The following is a 21895-nucleotide window of genomic DNA, read 5'->3' as shown; positions in this document are numbered from 1 at the left end:
ACAAGTTGAAAACGTCACCTCTACTGGTAAAGAGTTGGTGACAGGCAGGAAAGCCCGGCGTGCTGGCGTCCATAGGGTTGCAAAGAGTCAGACAAGACTGAGCAACTGAACTGAACTGGTAAAGCAGTGGAAGAACAATGGACTGAACTCAGCTCTGCCTGAGGCCAAAGTCTAAACTGTTTTCTGCTGCATCACATTGCCTCCCTAGCTGTCCTTCCCACACCATCTTGTAATAAAATCTCTCTCTGCACAGCCCTCATGGTCCACTGATGGTCTCAGTATCAATCCTCCACCTTCCTCCACCTTAGTAGACTTCAAATCTTTCCATAAGGGGTAGATTCAGAGGGCAATACAGTAACACATCTCAGGATCCCCTGACCCTCTGAGGACAGATGCCACTGCCACACCCTACTGGCTCCAGCCTTTGGCATGCTTAAGGATACTGGTGTCAATCTGGCACAGTAAACTGTCAATACTCACCTCATCAGGAAAGTCCTTGGGGTGGGGAGAGGTGAAACGAATCCTCATTTCAGGATCTATTCTGGACACCTGATCCAGAAGGTGAGCAAAACGAAGGCCTCCTTGCTTGGCTTTATAGTTGGTGGAAAAGCCACGGCTGAGGTTGGTGGACACTGCATTGTTGAACTGGACCTCTGAATTGTCCCGAAAACTATTAACATTCTGACCAAGGAGTGTCACTTCTTTCAGCCCCTGAAAAAGGAAAAATAAATATATTGGAAGCAATTTTAAAACTTGTTTGGCAGCGTTATGCCAAATCTCCAACTAAAATTAGTTAAACGTGCCAAGAGTCATCCATAAATATACTCCCTCTTTAACTCAATAATTTCATCATGGGCATCATGTCCAAAGAACTGAACTTCAGGATAAAACCGTATGTAAAAATCTTCAAAACATTTTTAAAAATAGCAAAAAAGCTGGATGCAAACTCAATATTCAAAAATAACAGCTAATTTATAACACCAAAAATCAAATTATGATACCATCCTGTCCTTTGAATGTTATATAGTCATTATCTATGCAGTATTCTTGCCAAAAATATTTAGTCTAAATCCAATCAAGCTTTTACACCTAACTTTCAGTTTATCACAATTCAGGGGAATATTTTAAATAACAACATGAGAAAGCAATCACACAAATGGAGATATGTCTCATGCATCATTTAAGACAAAAAACAAAAAAGTGAAAGGACTATTTTAGGTTAAGAGAGACTGAAGAAATATTACATACAATCAAATGAAACTATACAAATCTTAAAGGGATCTTGGCTTAAAAATAGAATAGTAATAAGACATTTTTGGATAATTAAGATATTTTGAACATGGGCTACATATTAGAAAATATTAGTTAATTGTTTCCTACTTATGGTAACAGTATTATGGTTATGAAGGGAAAATTCTTCTTTCTGAGAAGATGCATACTGACAGATGCAAGGCAAAATGGCCTAATGACTACCACTTACTCTCAAATGGTTCAGAAAAAAATATATTTATACATCTACACAGATAGATAAAGAACATATGACAAAATGTCAATAATCATGTTTATTAATCTTTCAACTTGTCTGTGTTTGAAAATCTGCACTGTAAAATTTCAGAAAGTAAAAGCAAAACGGTTGCTATAAAGACTATTTTTTATTATCTTATTTTGACATAATTTCAACCTTAAAGAAAAACTGAGATGGTATAAAAAACTCCCATAAACTATTTGCCCAGATTCAGTAATTCATCATCACCTCATTCATGCTCTCTCCATTCTACTGTACTCCCTCCTAAGAAACCTCTCTGTGGATCTGCCTATACTTTGTGTGTATACCCAAAATATATACCCAGGAATTTCTTTCTGGCCAGGTACGGTTCTAAATATGTACAGCTGAGAGACAGCCCAGACTGTAAAACTACAGAAAAGGTGTCCTCATCTTCCAACAAACACAGTCAGAAGGGCCAGAGACTCTCTCACCTGCTCGGAAAGCTTCCTCACTTCCTCCAGAATGGAGGCAATAGGCCGACTCCTCTCCCGGCCACGTGTGAAAGGAACAATGCAGTAGCTGCACATGTTGTCACAGCCTCGCATGATAGACCTGGGGAGGAAAGCACCAGAACTCAGTAAAGGAGCAGGACGATCTGGTCCAACCCAAGAAGGGCACAGCTCCCTTGGCATTTATACTTTAGCTCTGAATTCTCTTGGCAAAATGCTCACACGGGACCAATCTGAGATCTAAGAAGCAATAAAGCAGACATTTTTATCTTTAGAAACTATTAATTGGGAGTTCCATGGTGGCCTAGTGGTTAGGATGACAGGCTTTCATTGCCATGGCCTGGGTTCAATCCCTGCTCAGGGAACTGAGATCCCACAAGCCACACAACATGGCCAAAAAAAAATTATTATCTGGTAATCACAGTATGTAAACCAAACTGTAACTGGTGGCAACCCCAAGGAACCACAGAAGTGAAGGAATGGGGTAGAGATCTTGCACATTTTGACTTTCTACTGTTCATATTTACATATTTTTGAATTCTTTAATTCCAGACCAGAAAAAAATAAATATTATCAAAGAGTACATAACGAGTAGAGACCCTGGATTTAAAATGTAAGGTTCTGCATCTCTCACTCATTCCTAATCCAAATGCTAAGTATCTAAGCTACATCACTCTCTTTCATTTGCATCCTATATATGAAAGCCTCAATTTATCTTCGGTTCAGTTCAGTTCAGTCGCTCAGTCATGTCCGACTCTCTGCGACCCCATGAATCACAGCACGCCAGGCCTCCCTGTCCATCAATTTACCTTAGGGAAACAATTATGGATAAATATGTATTAAAAATGCTCACTGAAGAACTCAAATAAATATTAGCTATTAATTTTTTTATTAAGCATTCCAACAACAGAGTATTGGATAGCCATTAAAATGAGAGGTTGACAAGCTTTTTCTGTAAAAAATCCAGATAGTAAATATTTTAGGTTTTATAAACCATACTAATACTGTAGTGGCAAAAGCAGTCACAGACAATATGTAAACAAATGAACATGACTGTATTACAATAAAACTTTATTTTACAAGAACAGGCTAGAAGCCTATTCGCCAATCTGTTACAGAAAATTTCATGATATAACAAATATTCACCATTTTAAATAAGAAAAGGTATAAAACCAAGTATATCAAGAGCCAATTTTTACGAATAAACACATACAAAGCATATACACGCAAACAGAGGAAAGAATAGAATGATTTATACCAAAATGATAATAGTGTTTATCAATAGATGGTAAAACATGTAAGTAATTCTTACTCACTTCTCTATGTTTTTCTTTCCACATATTCTTCAACAAATATGAACTATTTTGCCATCAGATCTTTTTAAGTTAAAAGATCAAGGGAGGGAAAAAAAGATCAGATAAGCCCAAGACATTTTCTTAAGTGAAAAAAGTAAGAGAAGGGAGGGTAGAAAAGAGTCCATATTATATATATGAATGCATGTACAAAGAATACTTCTGAAAGGATTATATAAGGAACTACAAACATGGCTGCCTCAGAGTTAGGCTAGGAGACTGAGGATGAGAGTTCTGAGGGAGTCTTACTATACCATTTTTTGTCTTTAGGTTTTTTTACTATGTGCATTATTTTTTTTATGTAATAAAGGTAAGATGTTACTTTAAAAGTAAGGAAAGAGACGCTGACTCCACATCTCTTGGTCAGTGACTCACACGAAGGCAGAGGCAGCACTGGGGCTCGTCTGGACTGGCATGACATCAGCATAGGTCTCATCCAGAGACAGCAGCACATTGGCAGCTTGCTGGCCTGACTCAGCAACAGCCAGCAATCGAGGAAGGTCCCTATAGGCATCTGGGCCAGCCAAAATATCCACCATTTTCTCCCTGTTAAGGATCTCCTCCTTCAGTCTCTCAGCCATGCAGCCTGGGAGGGAAAAGAAATAAGCTGAGATCCGTTCCCAAATTCATCTGGTCTCACGACCTCTTTCCAGTATACATTTTCTCCAGGCGGATCAAAGATGAAAGCACAGAAACTTCTCTAGGAATTTAGCATCAACCCTTAAATTTGTCCAACACGCTATACCTCTGGAACCTGCATATTTCTATATGAGAAAATCAGGAAAAGGGCTCTACAGCGATTCAATAACATGCCTGACAAAAATTAAACCACCATCCAAAAACATTTCTAAAAATGAACCATCTCTTTTTTCAATTGAAAATTACGTGGTACTACAAATAAAAACTATTTTGTGTCAAAAACTTATTTTTTTAAATAAAATGTACCTATATATAACTGCCCGTACACTCTTTTTCTTTCTTGTTGCCCATGTGCATGTGTGTGCTCATTCACTCAGTCGTGTTCAACTCTGTGACCCCATGGACTGTAGCCCACCAAGCTCCTCTGTCCATGGGATTCTCCAGGCAAGAATACTAGAGTGGGTTGTGATGCCCTCCTCCAGGGAATCTTCCCAACCCACGGATTGAACCCGTACCTCGTGCATCTCCTACATTGGTAGGCGAGTGCTTTACCCACCTGGGAAGCCCTCCTATCGCCCATAATACGTATCAAAACCTGTAAGAAATGAGCTATCCATCTCTGCTGGTATCTTCCATAACCAAGAAAACCATTGCTATTAGTAAAACTGTAGAATTTAAAAGTCCATTTTCTTAAAAATACCCTTTAAAAACATTTAAGAATAATACTTGATTGTACAATCATGTTTATAGCAACATCATTCACAATAGCCAAAGAGTGAAAGAAGATGTAAACAGATGTCATACATACATCCAATGGAATATTATTCAGCCTTAAAAAGGAAGGAAATTCTGATACACACTACCACCTGGATGAACCTTGAGGACACTGTGCTAAATAAGCCAGTTACAAAAACACCATATGCTTCCATTCATATGAAGTACCCACAGCAGTAAAATTCATCAAGGCAGAGAGTACAATGGTAGTTGCCAGCGACTGAACTGAGGGAGGAATGGAGAGTCATTACCTAACTGGTATGGAGTTTCAACCTGGGAAGAAGCAGAAGTTCTGGAAATGGATGGTGGTAATGTTTGCACAAGATATTAAGAAGAGGTGGCAAGAATACACAGAAGAACTGTACAAAAAAGATCTTCACGACCAAGATAATCACGATTGTGTGATCACTGACCTAGAGCCAGACATCTTGGAATGTGAAGTCGAGTGGGCCTTAGGAAGCATCACCACGAACAAAGCTAATGGAGGTGATGGAATTCCAGTTGAGCTATTTCAAATCCTGAAAGATGATGCTGTGAAAGTGCTGCACTCAATATGCCAGCAAATTTGGAAAACTCAGCAGTGGCCACAGGACTGGAAAAGGTCAATCTTCATTCCAATCCCAAAGAAAGGCAATGCCAAAGAATGCTCAAACTACCGCACAATTGCACTTATCTCACACATTAGTAAAGTCATGCTCAAAATTCTCCAAGCCAGGCTTCACAATACATGAACCGTGAACTTCCAGATGTTCAAGCAGGTTTTAGAAAAGGCAGAGGAACCAGAGATCAAATTGCCAACATCCGCTGGATCATAGAAAAAGCAAGAGAGTTCCAGAAAAACATCTATTTCTGCATCACTGACTATGCCAAAGCCTTTGACTGTGTGGATCACAACAAACTGTGGAAAATTCTGAAAGAGACGGGAATACCAGACCACCTGACCTGCCTCTTGAGAAACCTGTATGCAGGTCAAGAAGCAACAGTCAGAACTGTACATGGAACAACAGACTGGTTCCAAATAGGAAAAGGAGTACGTCAAGGTTGTATATTGTCACCCTGCTTATTCAACTTATATGCAGAGTACATCATGAGGAACGCTGGGCTGGAAGGAGCACAAGCTGGAATCAAGATTGCCGGGAGAAATATCAATAACCTCAGATATGCAGATGACACCACCCTCATGGCAGAAAGTGAAGAGGAACTAAAAAGACTCTTGATGAAAGTGAAAGAGGAGAGTGAAAAAGTTGGCTTGAAGCTCAACATTCAGAAAACTAAGATCATGGCATCTGGTCCCATCACTTCATGGGAAATAGATGGGGAAACAGTAGAAACAGTGTCAGACTTTATTTTTTGGGGCTCCAAAATCACTGCAGATGCTGATTGCAGCCAGGAAATTAAAAGACACTTACTCCTTGGAAGGAAAGTTATGACCAACCTAGATAGCATATTAAAAAGCAGAGACATTACTTTGCCAACCAAGGTCCGTCTAGTCAAGGCTATGGTTTTTCCAGTGGTCGTGTATGGATGTGAGAGTTGAACTGTGAAGAAAGCTGAGCGCCAAGGAATTGATGCTTTTGAACTGTGGTGCTGGAGAAGACTCTTGAGAGTCCCTTGCACTGCAAGGAGATCCAACCAGTCCATTCTAAAGGAGATCAATCCTGGTTGTTCATTGGAAGGACTGATGATAAAGTTGAAGCTCCAATACTTTGGCCACCGCATGCAAAAAGTTGACTCACTGGAAAAGACTCTGATGCTGGGAGGGATTGGGGGCAGGAGGAAAAGGGGACGATAGAGAATGAGATGGCTGGATGGCCTCACCAACTTGATGGACATGAGTTTGAGTGAACTCCAGGAGTTGGTGATGGACAGGGAGGCCTGGAGTGCTGTGATTCATGGGATCGCAAAGAGTCGGACACGACTGAGCGACTGAACTGAACTGAACTGAATGTTTGCACAACCATGTGAATATACTATATACCAATGAACTAACTGTGCCTCTGGAAGAGCTTCAAAAGGTAAACTTCATGTTACATATACTTTTACTACAATTTAAAAAACAAAAACTATTTTGGAGATTTCTAACACTCCAAACAGATATATATATATAGGGGCTTCTATAATGAAGGAATTGAAATGGAAGAAAACATCCTAGCTAATCCGTCCATCTTTCTGCATCACTTAGTACATTAATCTGTGTAAAGGAATAAGCTCCAACCTTTGTTTCAATCCATCATCAAGAGGACTTAACTATTCCACAATGGACACGATCTATTTTTAAGGTTAAATACATTGACTAAATTCTGGGACCATGAAGGTACAGAATATTTATTTTTGAAATATACCTCCCAGCTCTCTAGATCAGAGCTTCCCAATAGAACTTTCTAAGATGAAGGAAATGTGCTTTATCCATACTGTTCAAACTGGCAGCTACTAGTCAAGTGTGGCTAATAAGCAGTCAATATGTGGCTATTGGGACTGAAGAAGTGCATTTTAATATTATCTAACTGTAATTAAATTTAAATGACCACATGTGACTAGTGGCTATCATACTGGTCAGTGCATAGCTGGATCTTCACTTGGGCATGTTTTAGGAGTCAAGATGAAAGATACCTACCTAATAAATTCAAACTGTCCCTTCAGACTCCAAACTCTCTCCTATCCATTACTCTGTGCTACCACAAGCCACAAGGGAGGATAGATCTCTTTCTGAGTACCTGTTACTTTCAAGGCACTAAGAAAAGTCCTTTTATGAGCTTCATCTCATTTAATTCTACAGCTTCTGACATTAAGTACAAGGGCTGAATGGGATGTACAAAACTGAGAATCCAGCATCTAAGAGAAACCCTAGCATATAAAGCGACATGGTGCCCAAGTCTCAAAAAACCTGCAAATTACCAGATACCTAGAATCCCAATCCTCAGAGGCACTCGGGAGCGGAGCCGTTTGGACTTCAGGGATTTGAGTTGATGTAAACGATTCCAGATGGTCTGTTCAGCCTTCTCCCTACAGAGATCAAAAAAGGTAGACCTGAACCTGAAAATAATCTACAGAGCAACCTAAAAGAGCATGACAATGGGAAGAATGGGAATTCCCTGGAGGTCCAGGGGTTAGGACTCCAAGCTCTCACTGCCAAGGGCACAGGTTTGATCCCTGGTCAGAAACTAACATTTCACAAATGGTACAGCCAAAACCATTCCTAAAATGAGTCCTCCCTACACATCTGCAAATCCTGATGAGCCTTTAAGCCAAACTCAAAAACAACCTATTTCACAAAGACTTTCCAAACTCTCGGTTGGAGAGTTTGTTCTCCTATCACTTTAACTATTCTTTTCCCTGTACTCAGCAATTTCTCCTTTTTACTGTTTGATTTTTTTACCTAGTGTTTTCTGCCAGATGTTAGAGCTATTTGTGTATCTGTCTTAGTTCCCATATCAGACTAACCTCCCTAAAGTCGGGTTCCATGGAGAAAGGTTCATTTCTGAATCTCCCAAAGCACCTAGTTCAATGTCCTGCAACAAAGACCCTCAGAACAAAAATGCTGGATTGACTGACAACACAGCCAGCTGAGGAAACAACACTAACATGCCATGTACACAGAAACAAAGTAATAAACAGGGTATGTTCACTTGTGATGGATGCCACCCATCTCTGTCAGAACTCTGTCCCTAGCCACTGACTGGACCTAGCCCTTGTGACGTGAGGTACAGCGTAAATGTGTGCAAGAAAAACCCCAAGAAATGTCGGGCAACTCAGCACACTCTCGGTTTCCTCATCGATAAAATGAGTTTGATAATAGCACCTACCTCATAGGGTTGTTACGAGAATCAGTCAGTGCACACATAGTGCTCAGCACAGGACCTGATGCAAGGTATACGCTCAGCAAATGCCGACCATTCTATCAGCACTATATTCACTTGGAAAACTGAAAACCTGCTGACTCATCTCCATGGGTTGGGTCACCCTGGCACTGCTGGCTCTGGCATTTTATATAAGATTCATTCACTCTCTAGGTAAAGAATAAATTCCCACCTGATAGAACATGTGACAAGGAGAATCACATCAGCCTGGGTAGAGAGCAAGGAAAAAGAGGAAAATCATGATCTTTGAAATCAGCCTTGTAGAATCATTGCCCACAGTCCTTTGTCCCCCCCAGATTGTGGTGAAACACACAAAACATAAAGTTTACCATTTTAACCATTTTTAAGTATACAGTTCAGTAGCATTATGTACACTCACACTGTTGTTCAACCATCAACACCATCAACCTCCAGAACTATTTCACCTTCCCCAACTAAAACCAGTAGGCATTAAACACTAACTCCCCATTTGCCTTCTCCTCACAGCCCATTTTCAACCTAGTTCCTTGCCTGAAGGTAACCACCACAAAAGTTTCAAAAATAACTGCAACAAAAGTACACTTCAGTCCCATACTCCACACTTCCCTCAAGGGAACTCACTCTCACAAGGCCACAGCCTGTTCCTGAAACTCCACCTAAGAACTAGCACAAATGCAGAATCTCACCCAGGCCCAGGAAATATGGAAAGAGGGAAGTGTGTATACCTCCTGAAGGTTATTGGTCCGCAGGTAGCCACTCTTCTGTAAGATGGACCAGGCTATCTCTGTGTCATTCACATTCATCTGGCAGCCATAGGTCTCAAGGTAGACTGCAATGAGAGGGCAATTCCACAGGTAAGAAGACAAAAAGGGACCACATGTCTCAAAAGGTTGCCTCCCCAAATGCCCCAGAAACACCTGAGGCACCTGGTTAGTCGCTTAAGTCCCCTGATGCCTCGATTCAGAGACACCATTAATTGCCAAGATGTACCCCCAAATTATTAATATTGAAGCCTTTCAGAACAAAAGAAATACTTCACTATATACACACACCAACTATAAGTCAGATCATTTAAAAGTGGGGAAAACATGCTCTTAAGACTCAGGAAATATAGTTATACAGAATGAGGTACTCCAGCCTCTAGAGATAACAGCAGTGGCTAGAGGGTCAATAAAGCCACAAAATAAAAATGAGGCAACTTCCTACAATAACTCCAAACATCTTAAATGAAAGTAAGCATGGCTAACATGACATAAAACACATCTGCACAAAGTTTTAAGAACATCAATTTCACACCCGAGCAAACCCCTTCAAATTAAATCCCTCTCAACCCCTATCCCACTAACACACTTTAATCCACAAACCCAAATAAATTCTAAATGGAGTTAAGAGCTGAAGGACAATCACATGAAAACCAACAGAAAATAGCAGCAATTTTTTAAAAAAACAAACAATCAGGAATTTTTCTAAACGGTCCTTGGCTCCCTTCTTTGTCTAAAAAGAGAAAACACCAAACTTATGCCAGGGAGAGACAGAAGGGAATAACAAATTTTAAAGGACTACAAAAATCTGAGAAGTCATGAGGTATACAGGCTCCTCGATTTACCAATTCAATGTACAGATATTTACTCTAGAAAAAAAATTCTGAAGCACAGCTATCTCTGTATGTGTGAATATGTGTATCTGCGTGTGTATACACACAAAGGCACTTTTAATAGTGTTGTCTATAATATAAAAATTTTTGAAACAACCTAATGTCCCAACAATTGGGAAACATCATGGTACAGCCTGTGATATTTTGCAACAATTTTTAATTATGAAGACTGGTATTTGGAAGAATGTTAAATGAAAATAGCATATTACAAATAATTTGCACCATATGACTGTGACCAAATCATTAAGAAGTACAAATGGAAGCATTTTTTTGAAACAGTGCAAAAGGGGAGAGGTCTGGTTGTCTCTTAATGTCTTTTCAAATTTTAACACATTTTAACTGAGAGCATTATGTTTCTAAGAAAACCTCTGCCTAAGCATAATGATTTTCTATAGCACCAACTGCGAAACCTGCCTTGTAACTTAGGATGATCTAAAACTCAGAACAGAGACTGCAGGGTTTCCAAAGGTAACCAAAGAGAGGAATCCCCAGGACTTCCAACCGCAAGTTGCGTGTGTCAGAACTGTTAAGTTTCTTCATATTATTGCTGCTTGGTAGAGGCTGATGATTCCATAACTTAGCAGCCTTTCTACTCTGTTAACCTTCTGCTGCTGCTGCTGCTGTTGCTGCTGCTAAGTCACCTCAGTCGTGTCCGACTCTGTGCGACCCCATAGACGGCAGCCCACCAGGCTCCCCCATCCCTGGGCTTCTCCAGGCAAGAACACTGGAGTGGGTTGCCATTTCCTTCTCCATGTGTGAAAGTGAAAAGTGAAAGTGAAGTCGCTCAGTCATGTCTGACTTGTAGCGACCCCATGGACTTCAGCCTACCAGGCTCCTCTGTCCATGGGATTTTCTAGGCAAGAGTACTGGAGTGGCTTGAGGGTTAACCTTCTACTGAGTTAACCCTGTTATCTCCAAAGCCAAGTCTATAAAAGATTTGTTAAGAATCAGGCCATGAGCACTAAAAGGGAGTAAAGCAGGAAGCCCAAAGAGAAGTCAAGTTAAACCAACCTTTTCTCTGCCTTCCTGAAAGTTCATCCACTGTGAGATACGGGGGTGGGTCCTCCACTTCTGGAGAAGATGGTTTCTCTGGAGGAACTGAAGCACTTCTTAAAAAATCCTGAAAAGTGGGCCCAGTGGCCAGCCTGGAGCTGAAATCCTTCCAAACTCCATCCTCCTGCTGCCTCTCTGGCCTGGGACACGCAGAGCTGGGGACACTGCTGTGTGCCCTGCAGGTCCTGAGCAGCAACCAGGACACAGAGGCCAAGGGCCCCCGCCTCAGACACCTCTGGGCTCGGAGAACACACTGTAACGGACGCATGGCACTAAAGGAGCCCACAGTCTGCAAGAGAATGACAGACATCACCAAAATTTATTGAGCATGATACACAGGGCGCTGCTCTAAGCATTTGAAATATATTAATACATTTAATTTTCATAAAAACCCAAGAACATACTCTTATTAATACTGTCCCCTTAATAATATTTTAAAGATGGAAAACTGAGGCAACTTGCCAAATATCACAAAAAGTGCTAGAGATGAGATGCAAATCCAGGCAGTCTATTTTCAAAACAGAGGAGTGACAGAGATGAAATGAGAAGCCCTGACAAAATAACAAAGTAGCACCTTGAGCAAGGAACAGTTCCAAGGACTTTAAGTGTATTAATTCTTTAATCTTTACAGCAATCTTGAGTAACATAGGCAACAGACACTATTATTATCCCCATTCAGAGAGGAGGAAATAGACACAGAGAGGGTGAAGGACTTACCTAAGCTCCCACAGCCAGTAAGCAGCAGGGTGGGGATCCAAATAAAGGTCTGAATTAACATAAAGCTGAAGCTGAAGCTCCAGTACTTTGGTCATCTGATGCGAACAGACAACTCATTGGAAAAAGTCTCTGATGCTGGGAAAGACTGAGGGAAGAAGGAGAAAAGGGTGTCAGAGGATGAGATGGCTGGATGGCATCACCAATGCAATGAACATGAACTTGGGCAAACTCCGGGAGATGTGAGGGATAGGGAGGCGTGGCATGCTGTAGTCCATGTGGTCGCAAAGAGTCTGACACGAATGGGCCACTGAACAACGACAACAATTAACACAAAGGCTGTGCCCCTAACCACCCTGAAACACTGCCTGCCCACACTGTGAAAACTACTTCCTGAGGCATCTTCCTCCATCTTCCTTCAAAAGAAAGTATCTAACATGGGGGCACCATAGGCCTGATCAGTGACTCCTACCCTCCAAGAGTTGCACATTACTGCCTTCAAACTTCCCACCCAGACCCTCTCAAACATGGCTGGGGGGGATAGAAAATGGCACAACCTTTACAGTGACCATTTTGCCACTTTCCATCAAAATCACAAACACACAAATCCTAGATAATTAATAAGGACCTACTGTCTAGCACAGGGAACTCCACTCAATACTCTGTAATGATCTGTATGGGAAAAGAACTTTAAAAAGAGAGGATATATGTACATGTATAACTGATTCACTTTGCTCTACACCTGAAACTAACACAACATTGTAAATCAATTATATTCCAATAAAAATTAAGAAAACACACACACAAACCTTTTGACCAAGTAGTTCCATTCCTAGGTATTGATCCTACAGATAGACCCTTGCGTATACAAAATAACCTATACCTAAGGATACTTGATGCAGCAGTGTTTCTAACAGCAAAGAAATGGAAAAGATCTAAACATCATCAATAGGGGACTGTTAAATAAGTCATACCACATCCATACAATGGAATAAGATGCAACTGTTAGAAAGTGAGGCTGAATGACAAAAGCAGGGAAGCAAAGTGCTATACTAGATAAAGTAGGCCATCCACAGATCTGTGTAGGAAAGAAAGCGTGAAAATTTAGGTACATATTTGTAAATGTACACAGTACCTCGAGAATGAGTGAGAAACAGTGGGTGCCTCCCAAGAAAGAATCTAAGTGACTCAAAGTATTAATAAAAAAGATGGAGACTTAGTCTTAATGGACCACATAGTCTTAATGGACCCCACATCTCCAGCCTGACTACCTCACTCCACCCATACCAGACATCTTTATAACTGATCTTCACTAGCTTCTAGGCTTTTACATGTGTTGTCTTCCCTGGATGGTACATCTTATCTCAACTGACTTAACCAACTCCTACACTACTTTCAGTTTACTTCCTCTTGGAAGCCTTTTCAGGCCACCACCGCCAAGTCTAGAGGTCCTCCTCTGGGTTCCCAAAGACTTCTAACTATCACAAGACTCATCACACCTTGCTGTTAATTGCTGCTTATCCCTTATAAGCCGGAGGTCCCTGAAAGCAGGAAACAAATCTCATTCATTTCTACATACTTAGTATATCTCCCTTTCTAGTAACACAGCAGGTGCTATACATGTAAAATGAGACAGACGGGGCTGGTTAATTCTCCAATCTGATCACCTAATGTACATGCTACCAGCACTTAAGAGCAATGCCAACCTCTTTTCAAGTGACAGAGAACAGCAGACTTTCAGTGTGAGCTTTAAAGTCACCTGTTTCTGCCCCTTACTTGTGTGACCCTGGGCAAGTCAAATACCTATCTGAGTCACCAATTCCACCTCTGTTAAATAAGGAAAAAGTAATACCTACCTCTCAAAGAGCTGAGAATTAATGATATCAAAACCTAACTTGGCATACAGTAAGTCTTCAGTAACTGCACTTTTGCAACCCACACCTCCTTTGTTGGTGTATAATGTTGTTGTTATTCAGTGTCCAACTCTTTGAGATACGATGGACTGCAGCAAGGCCACTTCCCTGATGGTGAATATAGAACACTGTGATTAAGATCTTAAGAGTCAGAGTCTGACCCAACTGCTGCTTCACCAGGTAACTTCGGGCACCTGGAATCAAAGTTTTGGGACCGTCCATTTCCTCACATGTAAATGGGAATAACAGTACCTATTACAGCACCTATCTCCATGTCTGTTGTGAGGATGAAATGTGGTAATACAAATAAAATACTTACAGAGCACAATGTAGGCGCCTCTGCGCGGCGCTACATTAATCTGTAGTTGAGAAAAACGATGTCAACGATTTCAGTAGCCTCTTGTCAACATAAGTAAACAATAAAGCATCCCAAACCTTTTACTGGATGATTACAACGTGAAAGGCGGTGCTAGGCGCTTTCCACTGATTACCGTATTTGATCTTCACAGCAACTCTGAGGAAGGTTCTATCATCCCCACTTTTTCACAGGTGACAAAGCTAAGGTTCAAGGGGAAGAGGGGTGACTTGTCCAAGGTCACAAACGAATAGGCAGCGGAGCTAGGGTGAGAATACCCAGAGTCTGACTCAAGGGTCCCCGCCATAACCACCGACCCACTCTCCCCTTGGACACTGTGCATTTACCGTGGTCCCTCTAGCCCCAGTCATGGGCCACAGGCGAGGGCGCAGGCCACCTTAAACGCGCGCCGCTCACCTTCCGCAGCCCGACGACCCAGCTTCCAGCCGCGGATTGTCCTCTCGACCGGCAAATTCCCGGCTCGTCGTCCGCGGCTGCGCGCGCATACACGCAACTTCCGTTCCGCTGCAATTTCGGTCCAGGGTATTCCGTCCGGCAGAAGTGCGTCGGTCTATAGTGTCCGGGGTGGGCCTAAGCTTCTGGCCTTGAAAATCCTCCACTGCTACCCTGAACCGAGTAGTAACCCCTAACCAGAATGTGGCAACGGAGTGCTTGAAACGTAGCGAGTGCGACTTAACTATGTTCTAAGTGTAAAACACACACTGAATGTCGAATAAAGAAGGCCAACTGTCTCATCGATAATTTTTATATTGATTGGGTGCTGAGATAATATTTAGGACCTATTGGGCTAAGTAAGTATATTAAGTTAGTTTCAACTGTTTCTTTTTCCATTTTTTTTCTGGTTTTTTTTTGTTTGTTTGTTTGTTTTACTGTGGCTACTGAGAAATTTTTAATTATTTACGTGGCTCGCTTTCTGTTTCTGTTGGACAGCGCTGCGCTATAAAGACTTCGCAATTCACTTTTTCAGCATAGACCACCCCCTCTTGCCGCCCCTGCTGGAGTCAAAGACCCAGAGTTCCACTGTCTCTGGGGCACCTCCCTTTTGGGTACCTATCGACCGCCTCTAAATTAATACAGAATTCATCATTTCTACACACACATATCCTCACCCAAAACCTGTGTCTGCCCAGTCTTGCCCATCTCAGACCCAAGCATCCTCCCAGTTGCAGTAAGAGAAACTCATTTTTGTTTCTTCCCCCTCAGTCTCCACAGTCAGAAAGGTCTGTCAGCTCTAACTCCAAAATGTCTCAAATCTGTCACTTTCTATTATCCCGTTCTACCCCTGCTGCAACTCTATCTCAGGCAACCATTATCTCATCAGAAACGGCTGCAATAGCCTGACTGGTCTCCTTGCCTCTGCCTTTAACCTAGTCTCCTACAGACTTATCTCCCACACAGAGCCTAGGGGAATATATTTGTTTTTTTCCTGAGGTCACAGGAATTCAGGCTCTGCCCTTCCACTGCGATGGGATAGAGTTTGATCTGGATCCCCGGTAGGGAACTAAGATCCCAAAAGCTGCCCAGCCCCGCAGGAAAAAAAAAGAAAAGTCAGATCACATCACTCCTCTGCTGAAAATTCCTGGTGGCTTGTCATTGCCTTTACAATAAAATCCAAATTTCCTACTGTGTCCTAGGACCTGTATGATCTAGCTACTGCTTTCTTTTACTTCTCCAATCCATTTATTTATTTCTTTTCCTAGCATGATCTCTCTAGTTGAATACACTTCAGCTACATAATTTTATATTGCTTCTTCAATACCCCAAACACCCATTTATCTCAGAGCTTTTGTATTTAACTAGCTTCTTTCTGGAATGTTCCCCCGGATTGTTTCAAGCCTGGTGCCTTCTCATCCTTCATGTCTCAGTTTAAATATCGGCTCTCCAGAGAGGCCCTTTCTGACCATCCCATTTAAAATGCTCCCATTACTATCACATCATTTTCTTTTTTTTTAATCACATTATTTTCTTCACAATACTTGTCACTATCCATAATGATTGCATTATTTGCTTACTTCAGTCAGTTCAGTTCAGTTCAGTCACTCAGTCGTGTCCGACTCTCTGCGACCCCATGAATCACAGCACGCCAGGCCTCCCTGTCCATCACCAACTCCCGGAGTTCGCCCAAACTCATGTCCACAGAGTCGGTGATGCCATCCAGCCATCTCATTCTCTGTTGTCCCCTTCTCCTCCCGCCCCCAACCTTTCCCAGCATCAGAGTCTTTTCCAGGGACTCAACTCGTCGCATGAGGTGGCCAAAGTATTGCAGTTTCAGCTTTAGCATCTTCAGTTCAGTTCAGTTCAGTCGCTCAGTCGTGTCCGACTCTCCGCGACCCCATGAATCACAGCACGCCAGGCCTCCCTGTCCATCACCAACTCCCGGAGTTCACTCAAACTCATGTCCACAGAATCGGTGATGCCATCCAGCCATCTCATTCTCCGTCGTCCCCTTCTCCTCCCGCCCCCAACCTTTCCCAGCATCAGAGTCTTTTCCAGTGAGTCAACTCGTCTCATGAGGTGGCCAAAGTACTGGAGTTTCAGCTTTAGCATCAGTCCCTCCAATGAACATCCAGGATTGATCTCCTTTAGAATGGACTGGTTGGATCTCCTTGCAGTATAAGGGACTCTCAAGAGTCTTCTCCAACACCACAGTTCAAAAGCATCGATTCTTCGGCGATCAGCTTTCTTCACAGTCCAACTCTCACATCCATACATGACCACGGGAAAAACCATTGCCTTGACTAGACGGACCTTGGTCGGCAAAGTAATGTCTCTGCTTTTTAATATACTATCAAGGTTGGTCATAACTTTCCTTCCAAGGAGCAAGCGTCTTTTAATTTCATGGCTGCAATCAGCATCTGCAGTGATTTTGGAGCCCAAAAAAACAAAGTCTGACACTGTTTCCACTGTTTTTCCATCTATTTCCCATGAAGTGATGGGACCAGATGCCATGATCTTTGTTTTCTGAATGTTGAGCTTCAAGCCAACCTTTTCACTCTCCTCTTTCACTTTCATCAAGAGGCTTTTGAGTTCCTCTTCACTTTCTGCCATAAGGGTGGTGTCATCTGCATATCTGAGGTTATTGATATTTCTCCCAGCAATCTTGATTCCAGCTTGTGCTTCTTCCAGCCCAGCGTTCCTCATGATGTACTCTGCATATAAGTTAAATAAGCAAGGTGACAATATACAACCTTGACGTACACCTTTTCCTATTTGGAACCAGTCTGTTGTTCCATGACTGGTTCTAACTGTTGCTTCCTGACCTGCATACAGGTTTCTCAAGAGGCAGGTCAGGTGGTCTGGGATTCCCATCTCTTTCAGAATGTTCCACAGTTTATTGTGATCCACACAGTCAAAGGCTTTGGCATAGTCAATGAAGCAGAAATAGATATTTTTCTGAAACTCTCTTGCTTTCTCCATGATCCAGCGGATGTTGGCAATTTGATCTCTGGTGCCTCTGCCTTTTCTAAAACCTGCTTGAACATCTGGGAGTTCACGGTTTACATACTGCTGAAGCCTGGCTTGGAGAATTTTGAGCATGACTTTACTAGCGTGTGAGATGAGTGCAATTGTGCGGTAGTTTGAGCATTCTTTGGCATTCCCTTTCTTTGGGACTGGAATGAAGACTGACCTCTTCCAGTCCTGTGGCCACTGCTGAGTTTTCCAAATCTGCTGGCATATTGAGTGCAGCACTTTCACAGCATCATCTTTCAAGACTTGAAATAGCTCAACTGGAATTCCATCACCTCCACTAGCTTTGTTCCTAGTGATGCTTTCTAAGGCCCACTTGACTTCACATTCCAAGATGTCTGGCTCTAGGTCAGTGATCACGTTATTGTGACTATCTTGGTCGTGAAGATCTTTTCTGTACAGTTCTTCTGTGTATTCCTGCCACCTCTTCTTAATATCTTCTGCTTCTGTTAGGTCCATACCATTTCTGTCCTTTATCGAGCCCATCTTTGCATGAAAAGTTCCCTTGGAATCTCTAATTTTCTTGAAGAGGTCTCTTGTTTTTCCTATTCTGTTGTTTTCCTCTATTTCTTTGCATTGATCACTGAGGAAGGCTTTCTTATCTCTCCTTGCTATTCTTTGGAACTCTGCATTCAGATGCTTATATCTTTCCTTTTCTCCTTTGCTTTTCGCCTCTCTTCTTTTTACAGCTATTTGTAAGGCCTCCTCAGACAGCCATTTCGCTCTTTTGCATTTCTTTTCCATGGGGATGGTCTTGGTCCCTGTCTCCTGTACAATGTCACGAACCTCCGTCCAGAGTTCATCAGGCACTCTATCAATCAGATCTAGTCCCTTAAATCTATTTCTCACTTCCACTGTATAATCATAAGGGATTTGATTGAGGTCATATCTGAATGGTCTAGTGGTTTTCCCTACTTTCTTCAATTTAAGTCTGAACTTCGCAATAAGGAGTTCATGATACCACTGCCTAATTCCTAGACCTTCAGCTCCCTGAGAGCAGGAACACAATTTGTCTTGTTCACTGCAATATCCCCAGGATCTAGCACAGAGTCTGACTCACTGTATGGCTTAATAAATACTCGTTGAAGGAATAAATGACTGCTTTATGTATTAGTTTGAGTTCCCCAGAAGCAGACCTTGAAAAAAGGACTTGAGTGCATGCAGGTGGTCTCAGAAGACATTGATAAAGTAGTCAGAAAATGAGACAGAGAAGGGGAGACATCCAATAAAGAATGTGTTACCAAGCCAGTTACTGAAATGGGCATCTGGGTCTTAATTCTGTTGCAGAGATCTAGGAAACAGTAAAACACAGATCTCAGAATGATTTCACCCAAAGGGGTAGTTATATACTAGCAGCCATGGTGGAAGTATACTCCTACATATGTAAATGGAGAGGCTGTGGTTTGGGAGAAAGCCCTCTGACTATATGATGCAGACAATGGCTCCAGCCACTCTGAATTACTAAGAATCTGGGGGCCCTGACAACCTGTTACAACTAATCTCTTTGATACCTGATTAGAAGTCTATGAGGCTATTATTGGTCCATTTTTAAGGTGAGAAAACTGAAAATACAAATAGGTAGTCATGTGCTGAAGCTCACACAACTAGTATATGGCAGAACTGGAATCCACCCACAGGCCAGTCTGATCCAAAACCCTATTATTGACTGACTAGTTCAAAGTCAGACTGGCTGAGTTCATATTAAGGCTCCAATGCTTATGATAGCCATGGCCAAGTTAGTCATCCCTGCTGACTTTCACTTTCCTTGCATATAAAGTGGCTGCTGTGTGGAAAATATGCTGCACTGAGGGAAGGAGTGTGGGGAGACAAATAAGTAGATCATTTAGGAGCTGTGGCGGGTGTCCAGGGATTGTGGAGCCCTGGGCCAGTGTGGTGTCTGGGGGCAGTGAGGAAAAAACAAACCCAGATTTTAGAAGTTGGAAACATACCACAGTAAATTTCAGGGGCTTCCCAGGTGGCTCAGTGGTAAAGAATTCACCTGCCAATGCAGGAGACATGGGTTCAGTCCCTGGGTTGGGAAGATCCCCAGGAGGAGAGTATGGCAACTCACTCCAGTATTCTTGCCTGGAGAATCCCATGGACAGAGAAGCCTGGCAGGCTACAGTCCGTAGGATCGCAAAGAGTGACTACGCATGCATGCATGCATAACAAATTTCATACTGTCTCATACTGCCCCGGGAGTTGACGCTCATTCATCCTGGGGTCCAGAAAGGAAAACAGAGAGTAGACCTGAGCCCAACTCATAGCCTGGACCAAAGCCACCCAGCCAAGCCCAGCTTCTAATAGTCAAACTGCAGTCAAAATGCAGCCCCAGAAGCATGAAAATAAATGCCTGTTTCTAGGGCAACAGAGATTGGGGTTGTCTGATTTTTAGCATGCTCCTTCAGATGCACATCAGCTTCAGGACTCCTCCTTAGAGAAACCTGCCCTCACCCTCAGAGCAGGTCAGGTCCCTGCTGGCCTCTCTGATACTTCCATGTGTCTACCCAATCAGAGTCACACATTTGATTGTGAGAGCTTCTGCTGAATTTCTTTCCCCTGCACATGGGGACCTATCAGTCTTGCTCCCAGCAAAGCAGCTCCCGGCCCCAAGGATTAGCACAGACTAGGTGTGCACTATATATTTCTTGAATAAACAGTGGATTGACAGTGGGCAGATTGAGGTGGGCAAAGCTGGAATATCTCTGCTTACCTGCATTTCCCCAGGTTTCTAGGACCAGCTCTGGTTCTGGATTGTTACATGAATTCATGTAGGCCTCAATTTCCTCATTTGGGCCTCAGTTCCCTCATGTGGGTGCTCAGTTAGAACTACTTAGTCTAATACAGTAACTACTAACCACATATGACTACTGAGCATGTGATATGCAGGTAGTGTGAGTGAGAAACTGAACTTAATTCCATTCTGATTAATTTTAAATACCAATACACGATTAAGTTATTGGAAAACTTTAGTATATTTGGAAATAAATTGATTATATGAATCTAATTTTTTCAACTGTAAATTTTATGAAAATACCAATCAAAGGTTTCTAATGAAAATTTGATGTCTGAATAGAGATGTAGGTATAAAATACACAGACTTCAAAGGCTTACTATGAGAAAAAGAATATAAAACATGTCATTAATGAATCTGTACATTATGTACTGAAGTTCTAACAGTTTGGCTCTATTAGGTTAAATAAAACATATTATTAAAATTATTTTCATCTATTTTTTCCTTACTTTTTAAAAGGTGGCTACTGGAAAATTAGTAATTACATATGTGGCTTGCATTATATTTCTAGTGGACAGTGCAGGACCAGAAAGTTTCTAAGGTGAACAAGAGGTCAGAAGTCAGAAAGACATCGTTTGAATCCAAGCTCAGAATTTCATAACTGTGTGACTTTGGGCAAGTGTCTATCCCCTCTGAGCCTGTTTTCTTACCTGTAAAATGGAGATTGTTGTGCTTACCACATAGGTATGTGGTGAGGACCCCATTAGGAAATGCATGCACAGTGCTGAGCAGATAGCAAGCACTCTCTGAATGTATGCCACAATTACTGTTGTCATGGTGGTTTTCTGGACAATGCAAGCAAGTAAGGCTCATATGCAGCCAGCTGCCTGGTACAGCTTCCAAAGAAACATTCCAAGAAGCACACGCCAAGCATCCTCTCTTCTGCAGGAAACAGGCCAGAGGCACTCAATGATGGTTTTGAAATAGGTCCACAAATTCTTTGACATTCCTTTTTTCAAGAGGTAGAGCCTAGTTCCTCTCCCCTTGAGAGTGGGCTGGGATTAGTTACTCACTTCCAGTGAATAGAATAGAGCAAAAATGACAGTATGTGACACCCAAGACTAGGGATAAGAGGCACAGTAGGGTCCTCTTGGTCCTCTCTTCTGCGTCACTCCCTCTGGGGGAAGCCAGCCACACTGTCATAATGAGGTGACCATGGTGAGGAACGAGGGCTCGCTGCCAACACCCATGAGTTAGAAATATTGAAAACAAACACTCTGACCCCAGTCAAGCCTTCAGATGAGTACACCTGACACCTTGACGATAACCTCATGAAAGATCCTGAGACAGAAACAATCCAGCTTAGCCCCTTTCAAATTTCTAACTC

General features: G+C 42.1%; 1 protein-coding gene across 5 annotated transcripts in view; it reads right to left on the bottom strand.

Annotated features, from left to right (window-relative positions):
- The window catches only part of CDK5RAP1 (CDK5RAP1 mitochondrial tRNA methylthiotransferase), a 38377-nt gene extending 23569 nt beyond the window's left edge, over nt 1–14808 (bottom strand). Inside the window, exons 1-10 of one of the 5 annotated variants that reach the window (XM_088843846.1) lie at nt 14703–14790; nt 14250–14488; nt 12021–12165; nt 11262–11592; nt 9322–9425; nt 8790–8824; nt 7663–7763; nt 3723–3933; nt 1978–2098; nt 481–711 (exon numbers count right to left, since the gene is read on the bottom strand). In XM_088843846.1, coding sequence (XP_088699972.1) covers nt 481–711; nt 1978–2098; nt 3723–3933; nt 7663–7763; nt 8790–8824; nt 9322–9425; nt 11262–11571 — 1113 coding nt within the window. In that variant the 5' untranslated portion in view covers nt 11572–11592; nt 12021–12165; nt 14250–14488; nt 14703–14790. Of the gene's footprint in view, nt 1–480; nt 712–1977; nt 2099–3722; nt 3934–7655; nt 7764–8789; nt 8825–9321; nt 9426–11261; nt 11593–12020; nt 12166–13873; nt 14018–14249; nt 14489–14632 lie in introns of those variants that run through there. The other 4 variants (XM_055435519.2, XM_055435526.2, XM_055435543.2 and 1 more) reach the window with 4 other exon arrangements.
- Nucleotides 14809–21895: the final 7087 nt, after the last annotated feature.

This window comes from Moschus berezovskii, chromosome 15, assembly GCF_049115385.1.
Source record: "Moschus berezovskii isolate FMDL1 chromosome 15, NW_MosBer_1.0, whole genome shotgun sequence".
Taxonomy (NCBI): domain Eukaryota; kingdom Metazoa; phylum Chordata; class Mammalia; order Artiodactyla; family Moschidae; genus Moschus; species Moschus berezovskii.
Note: the sequence above shows the minus strand (reverse complement) of the source record. Positions and strands in the feature narration are given on the sequence as shown.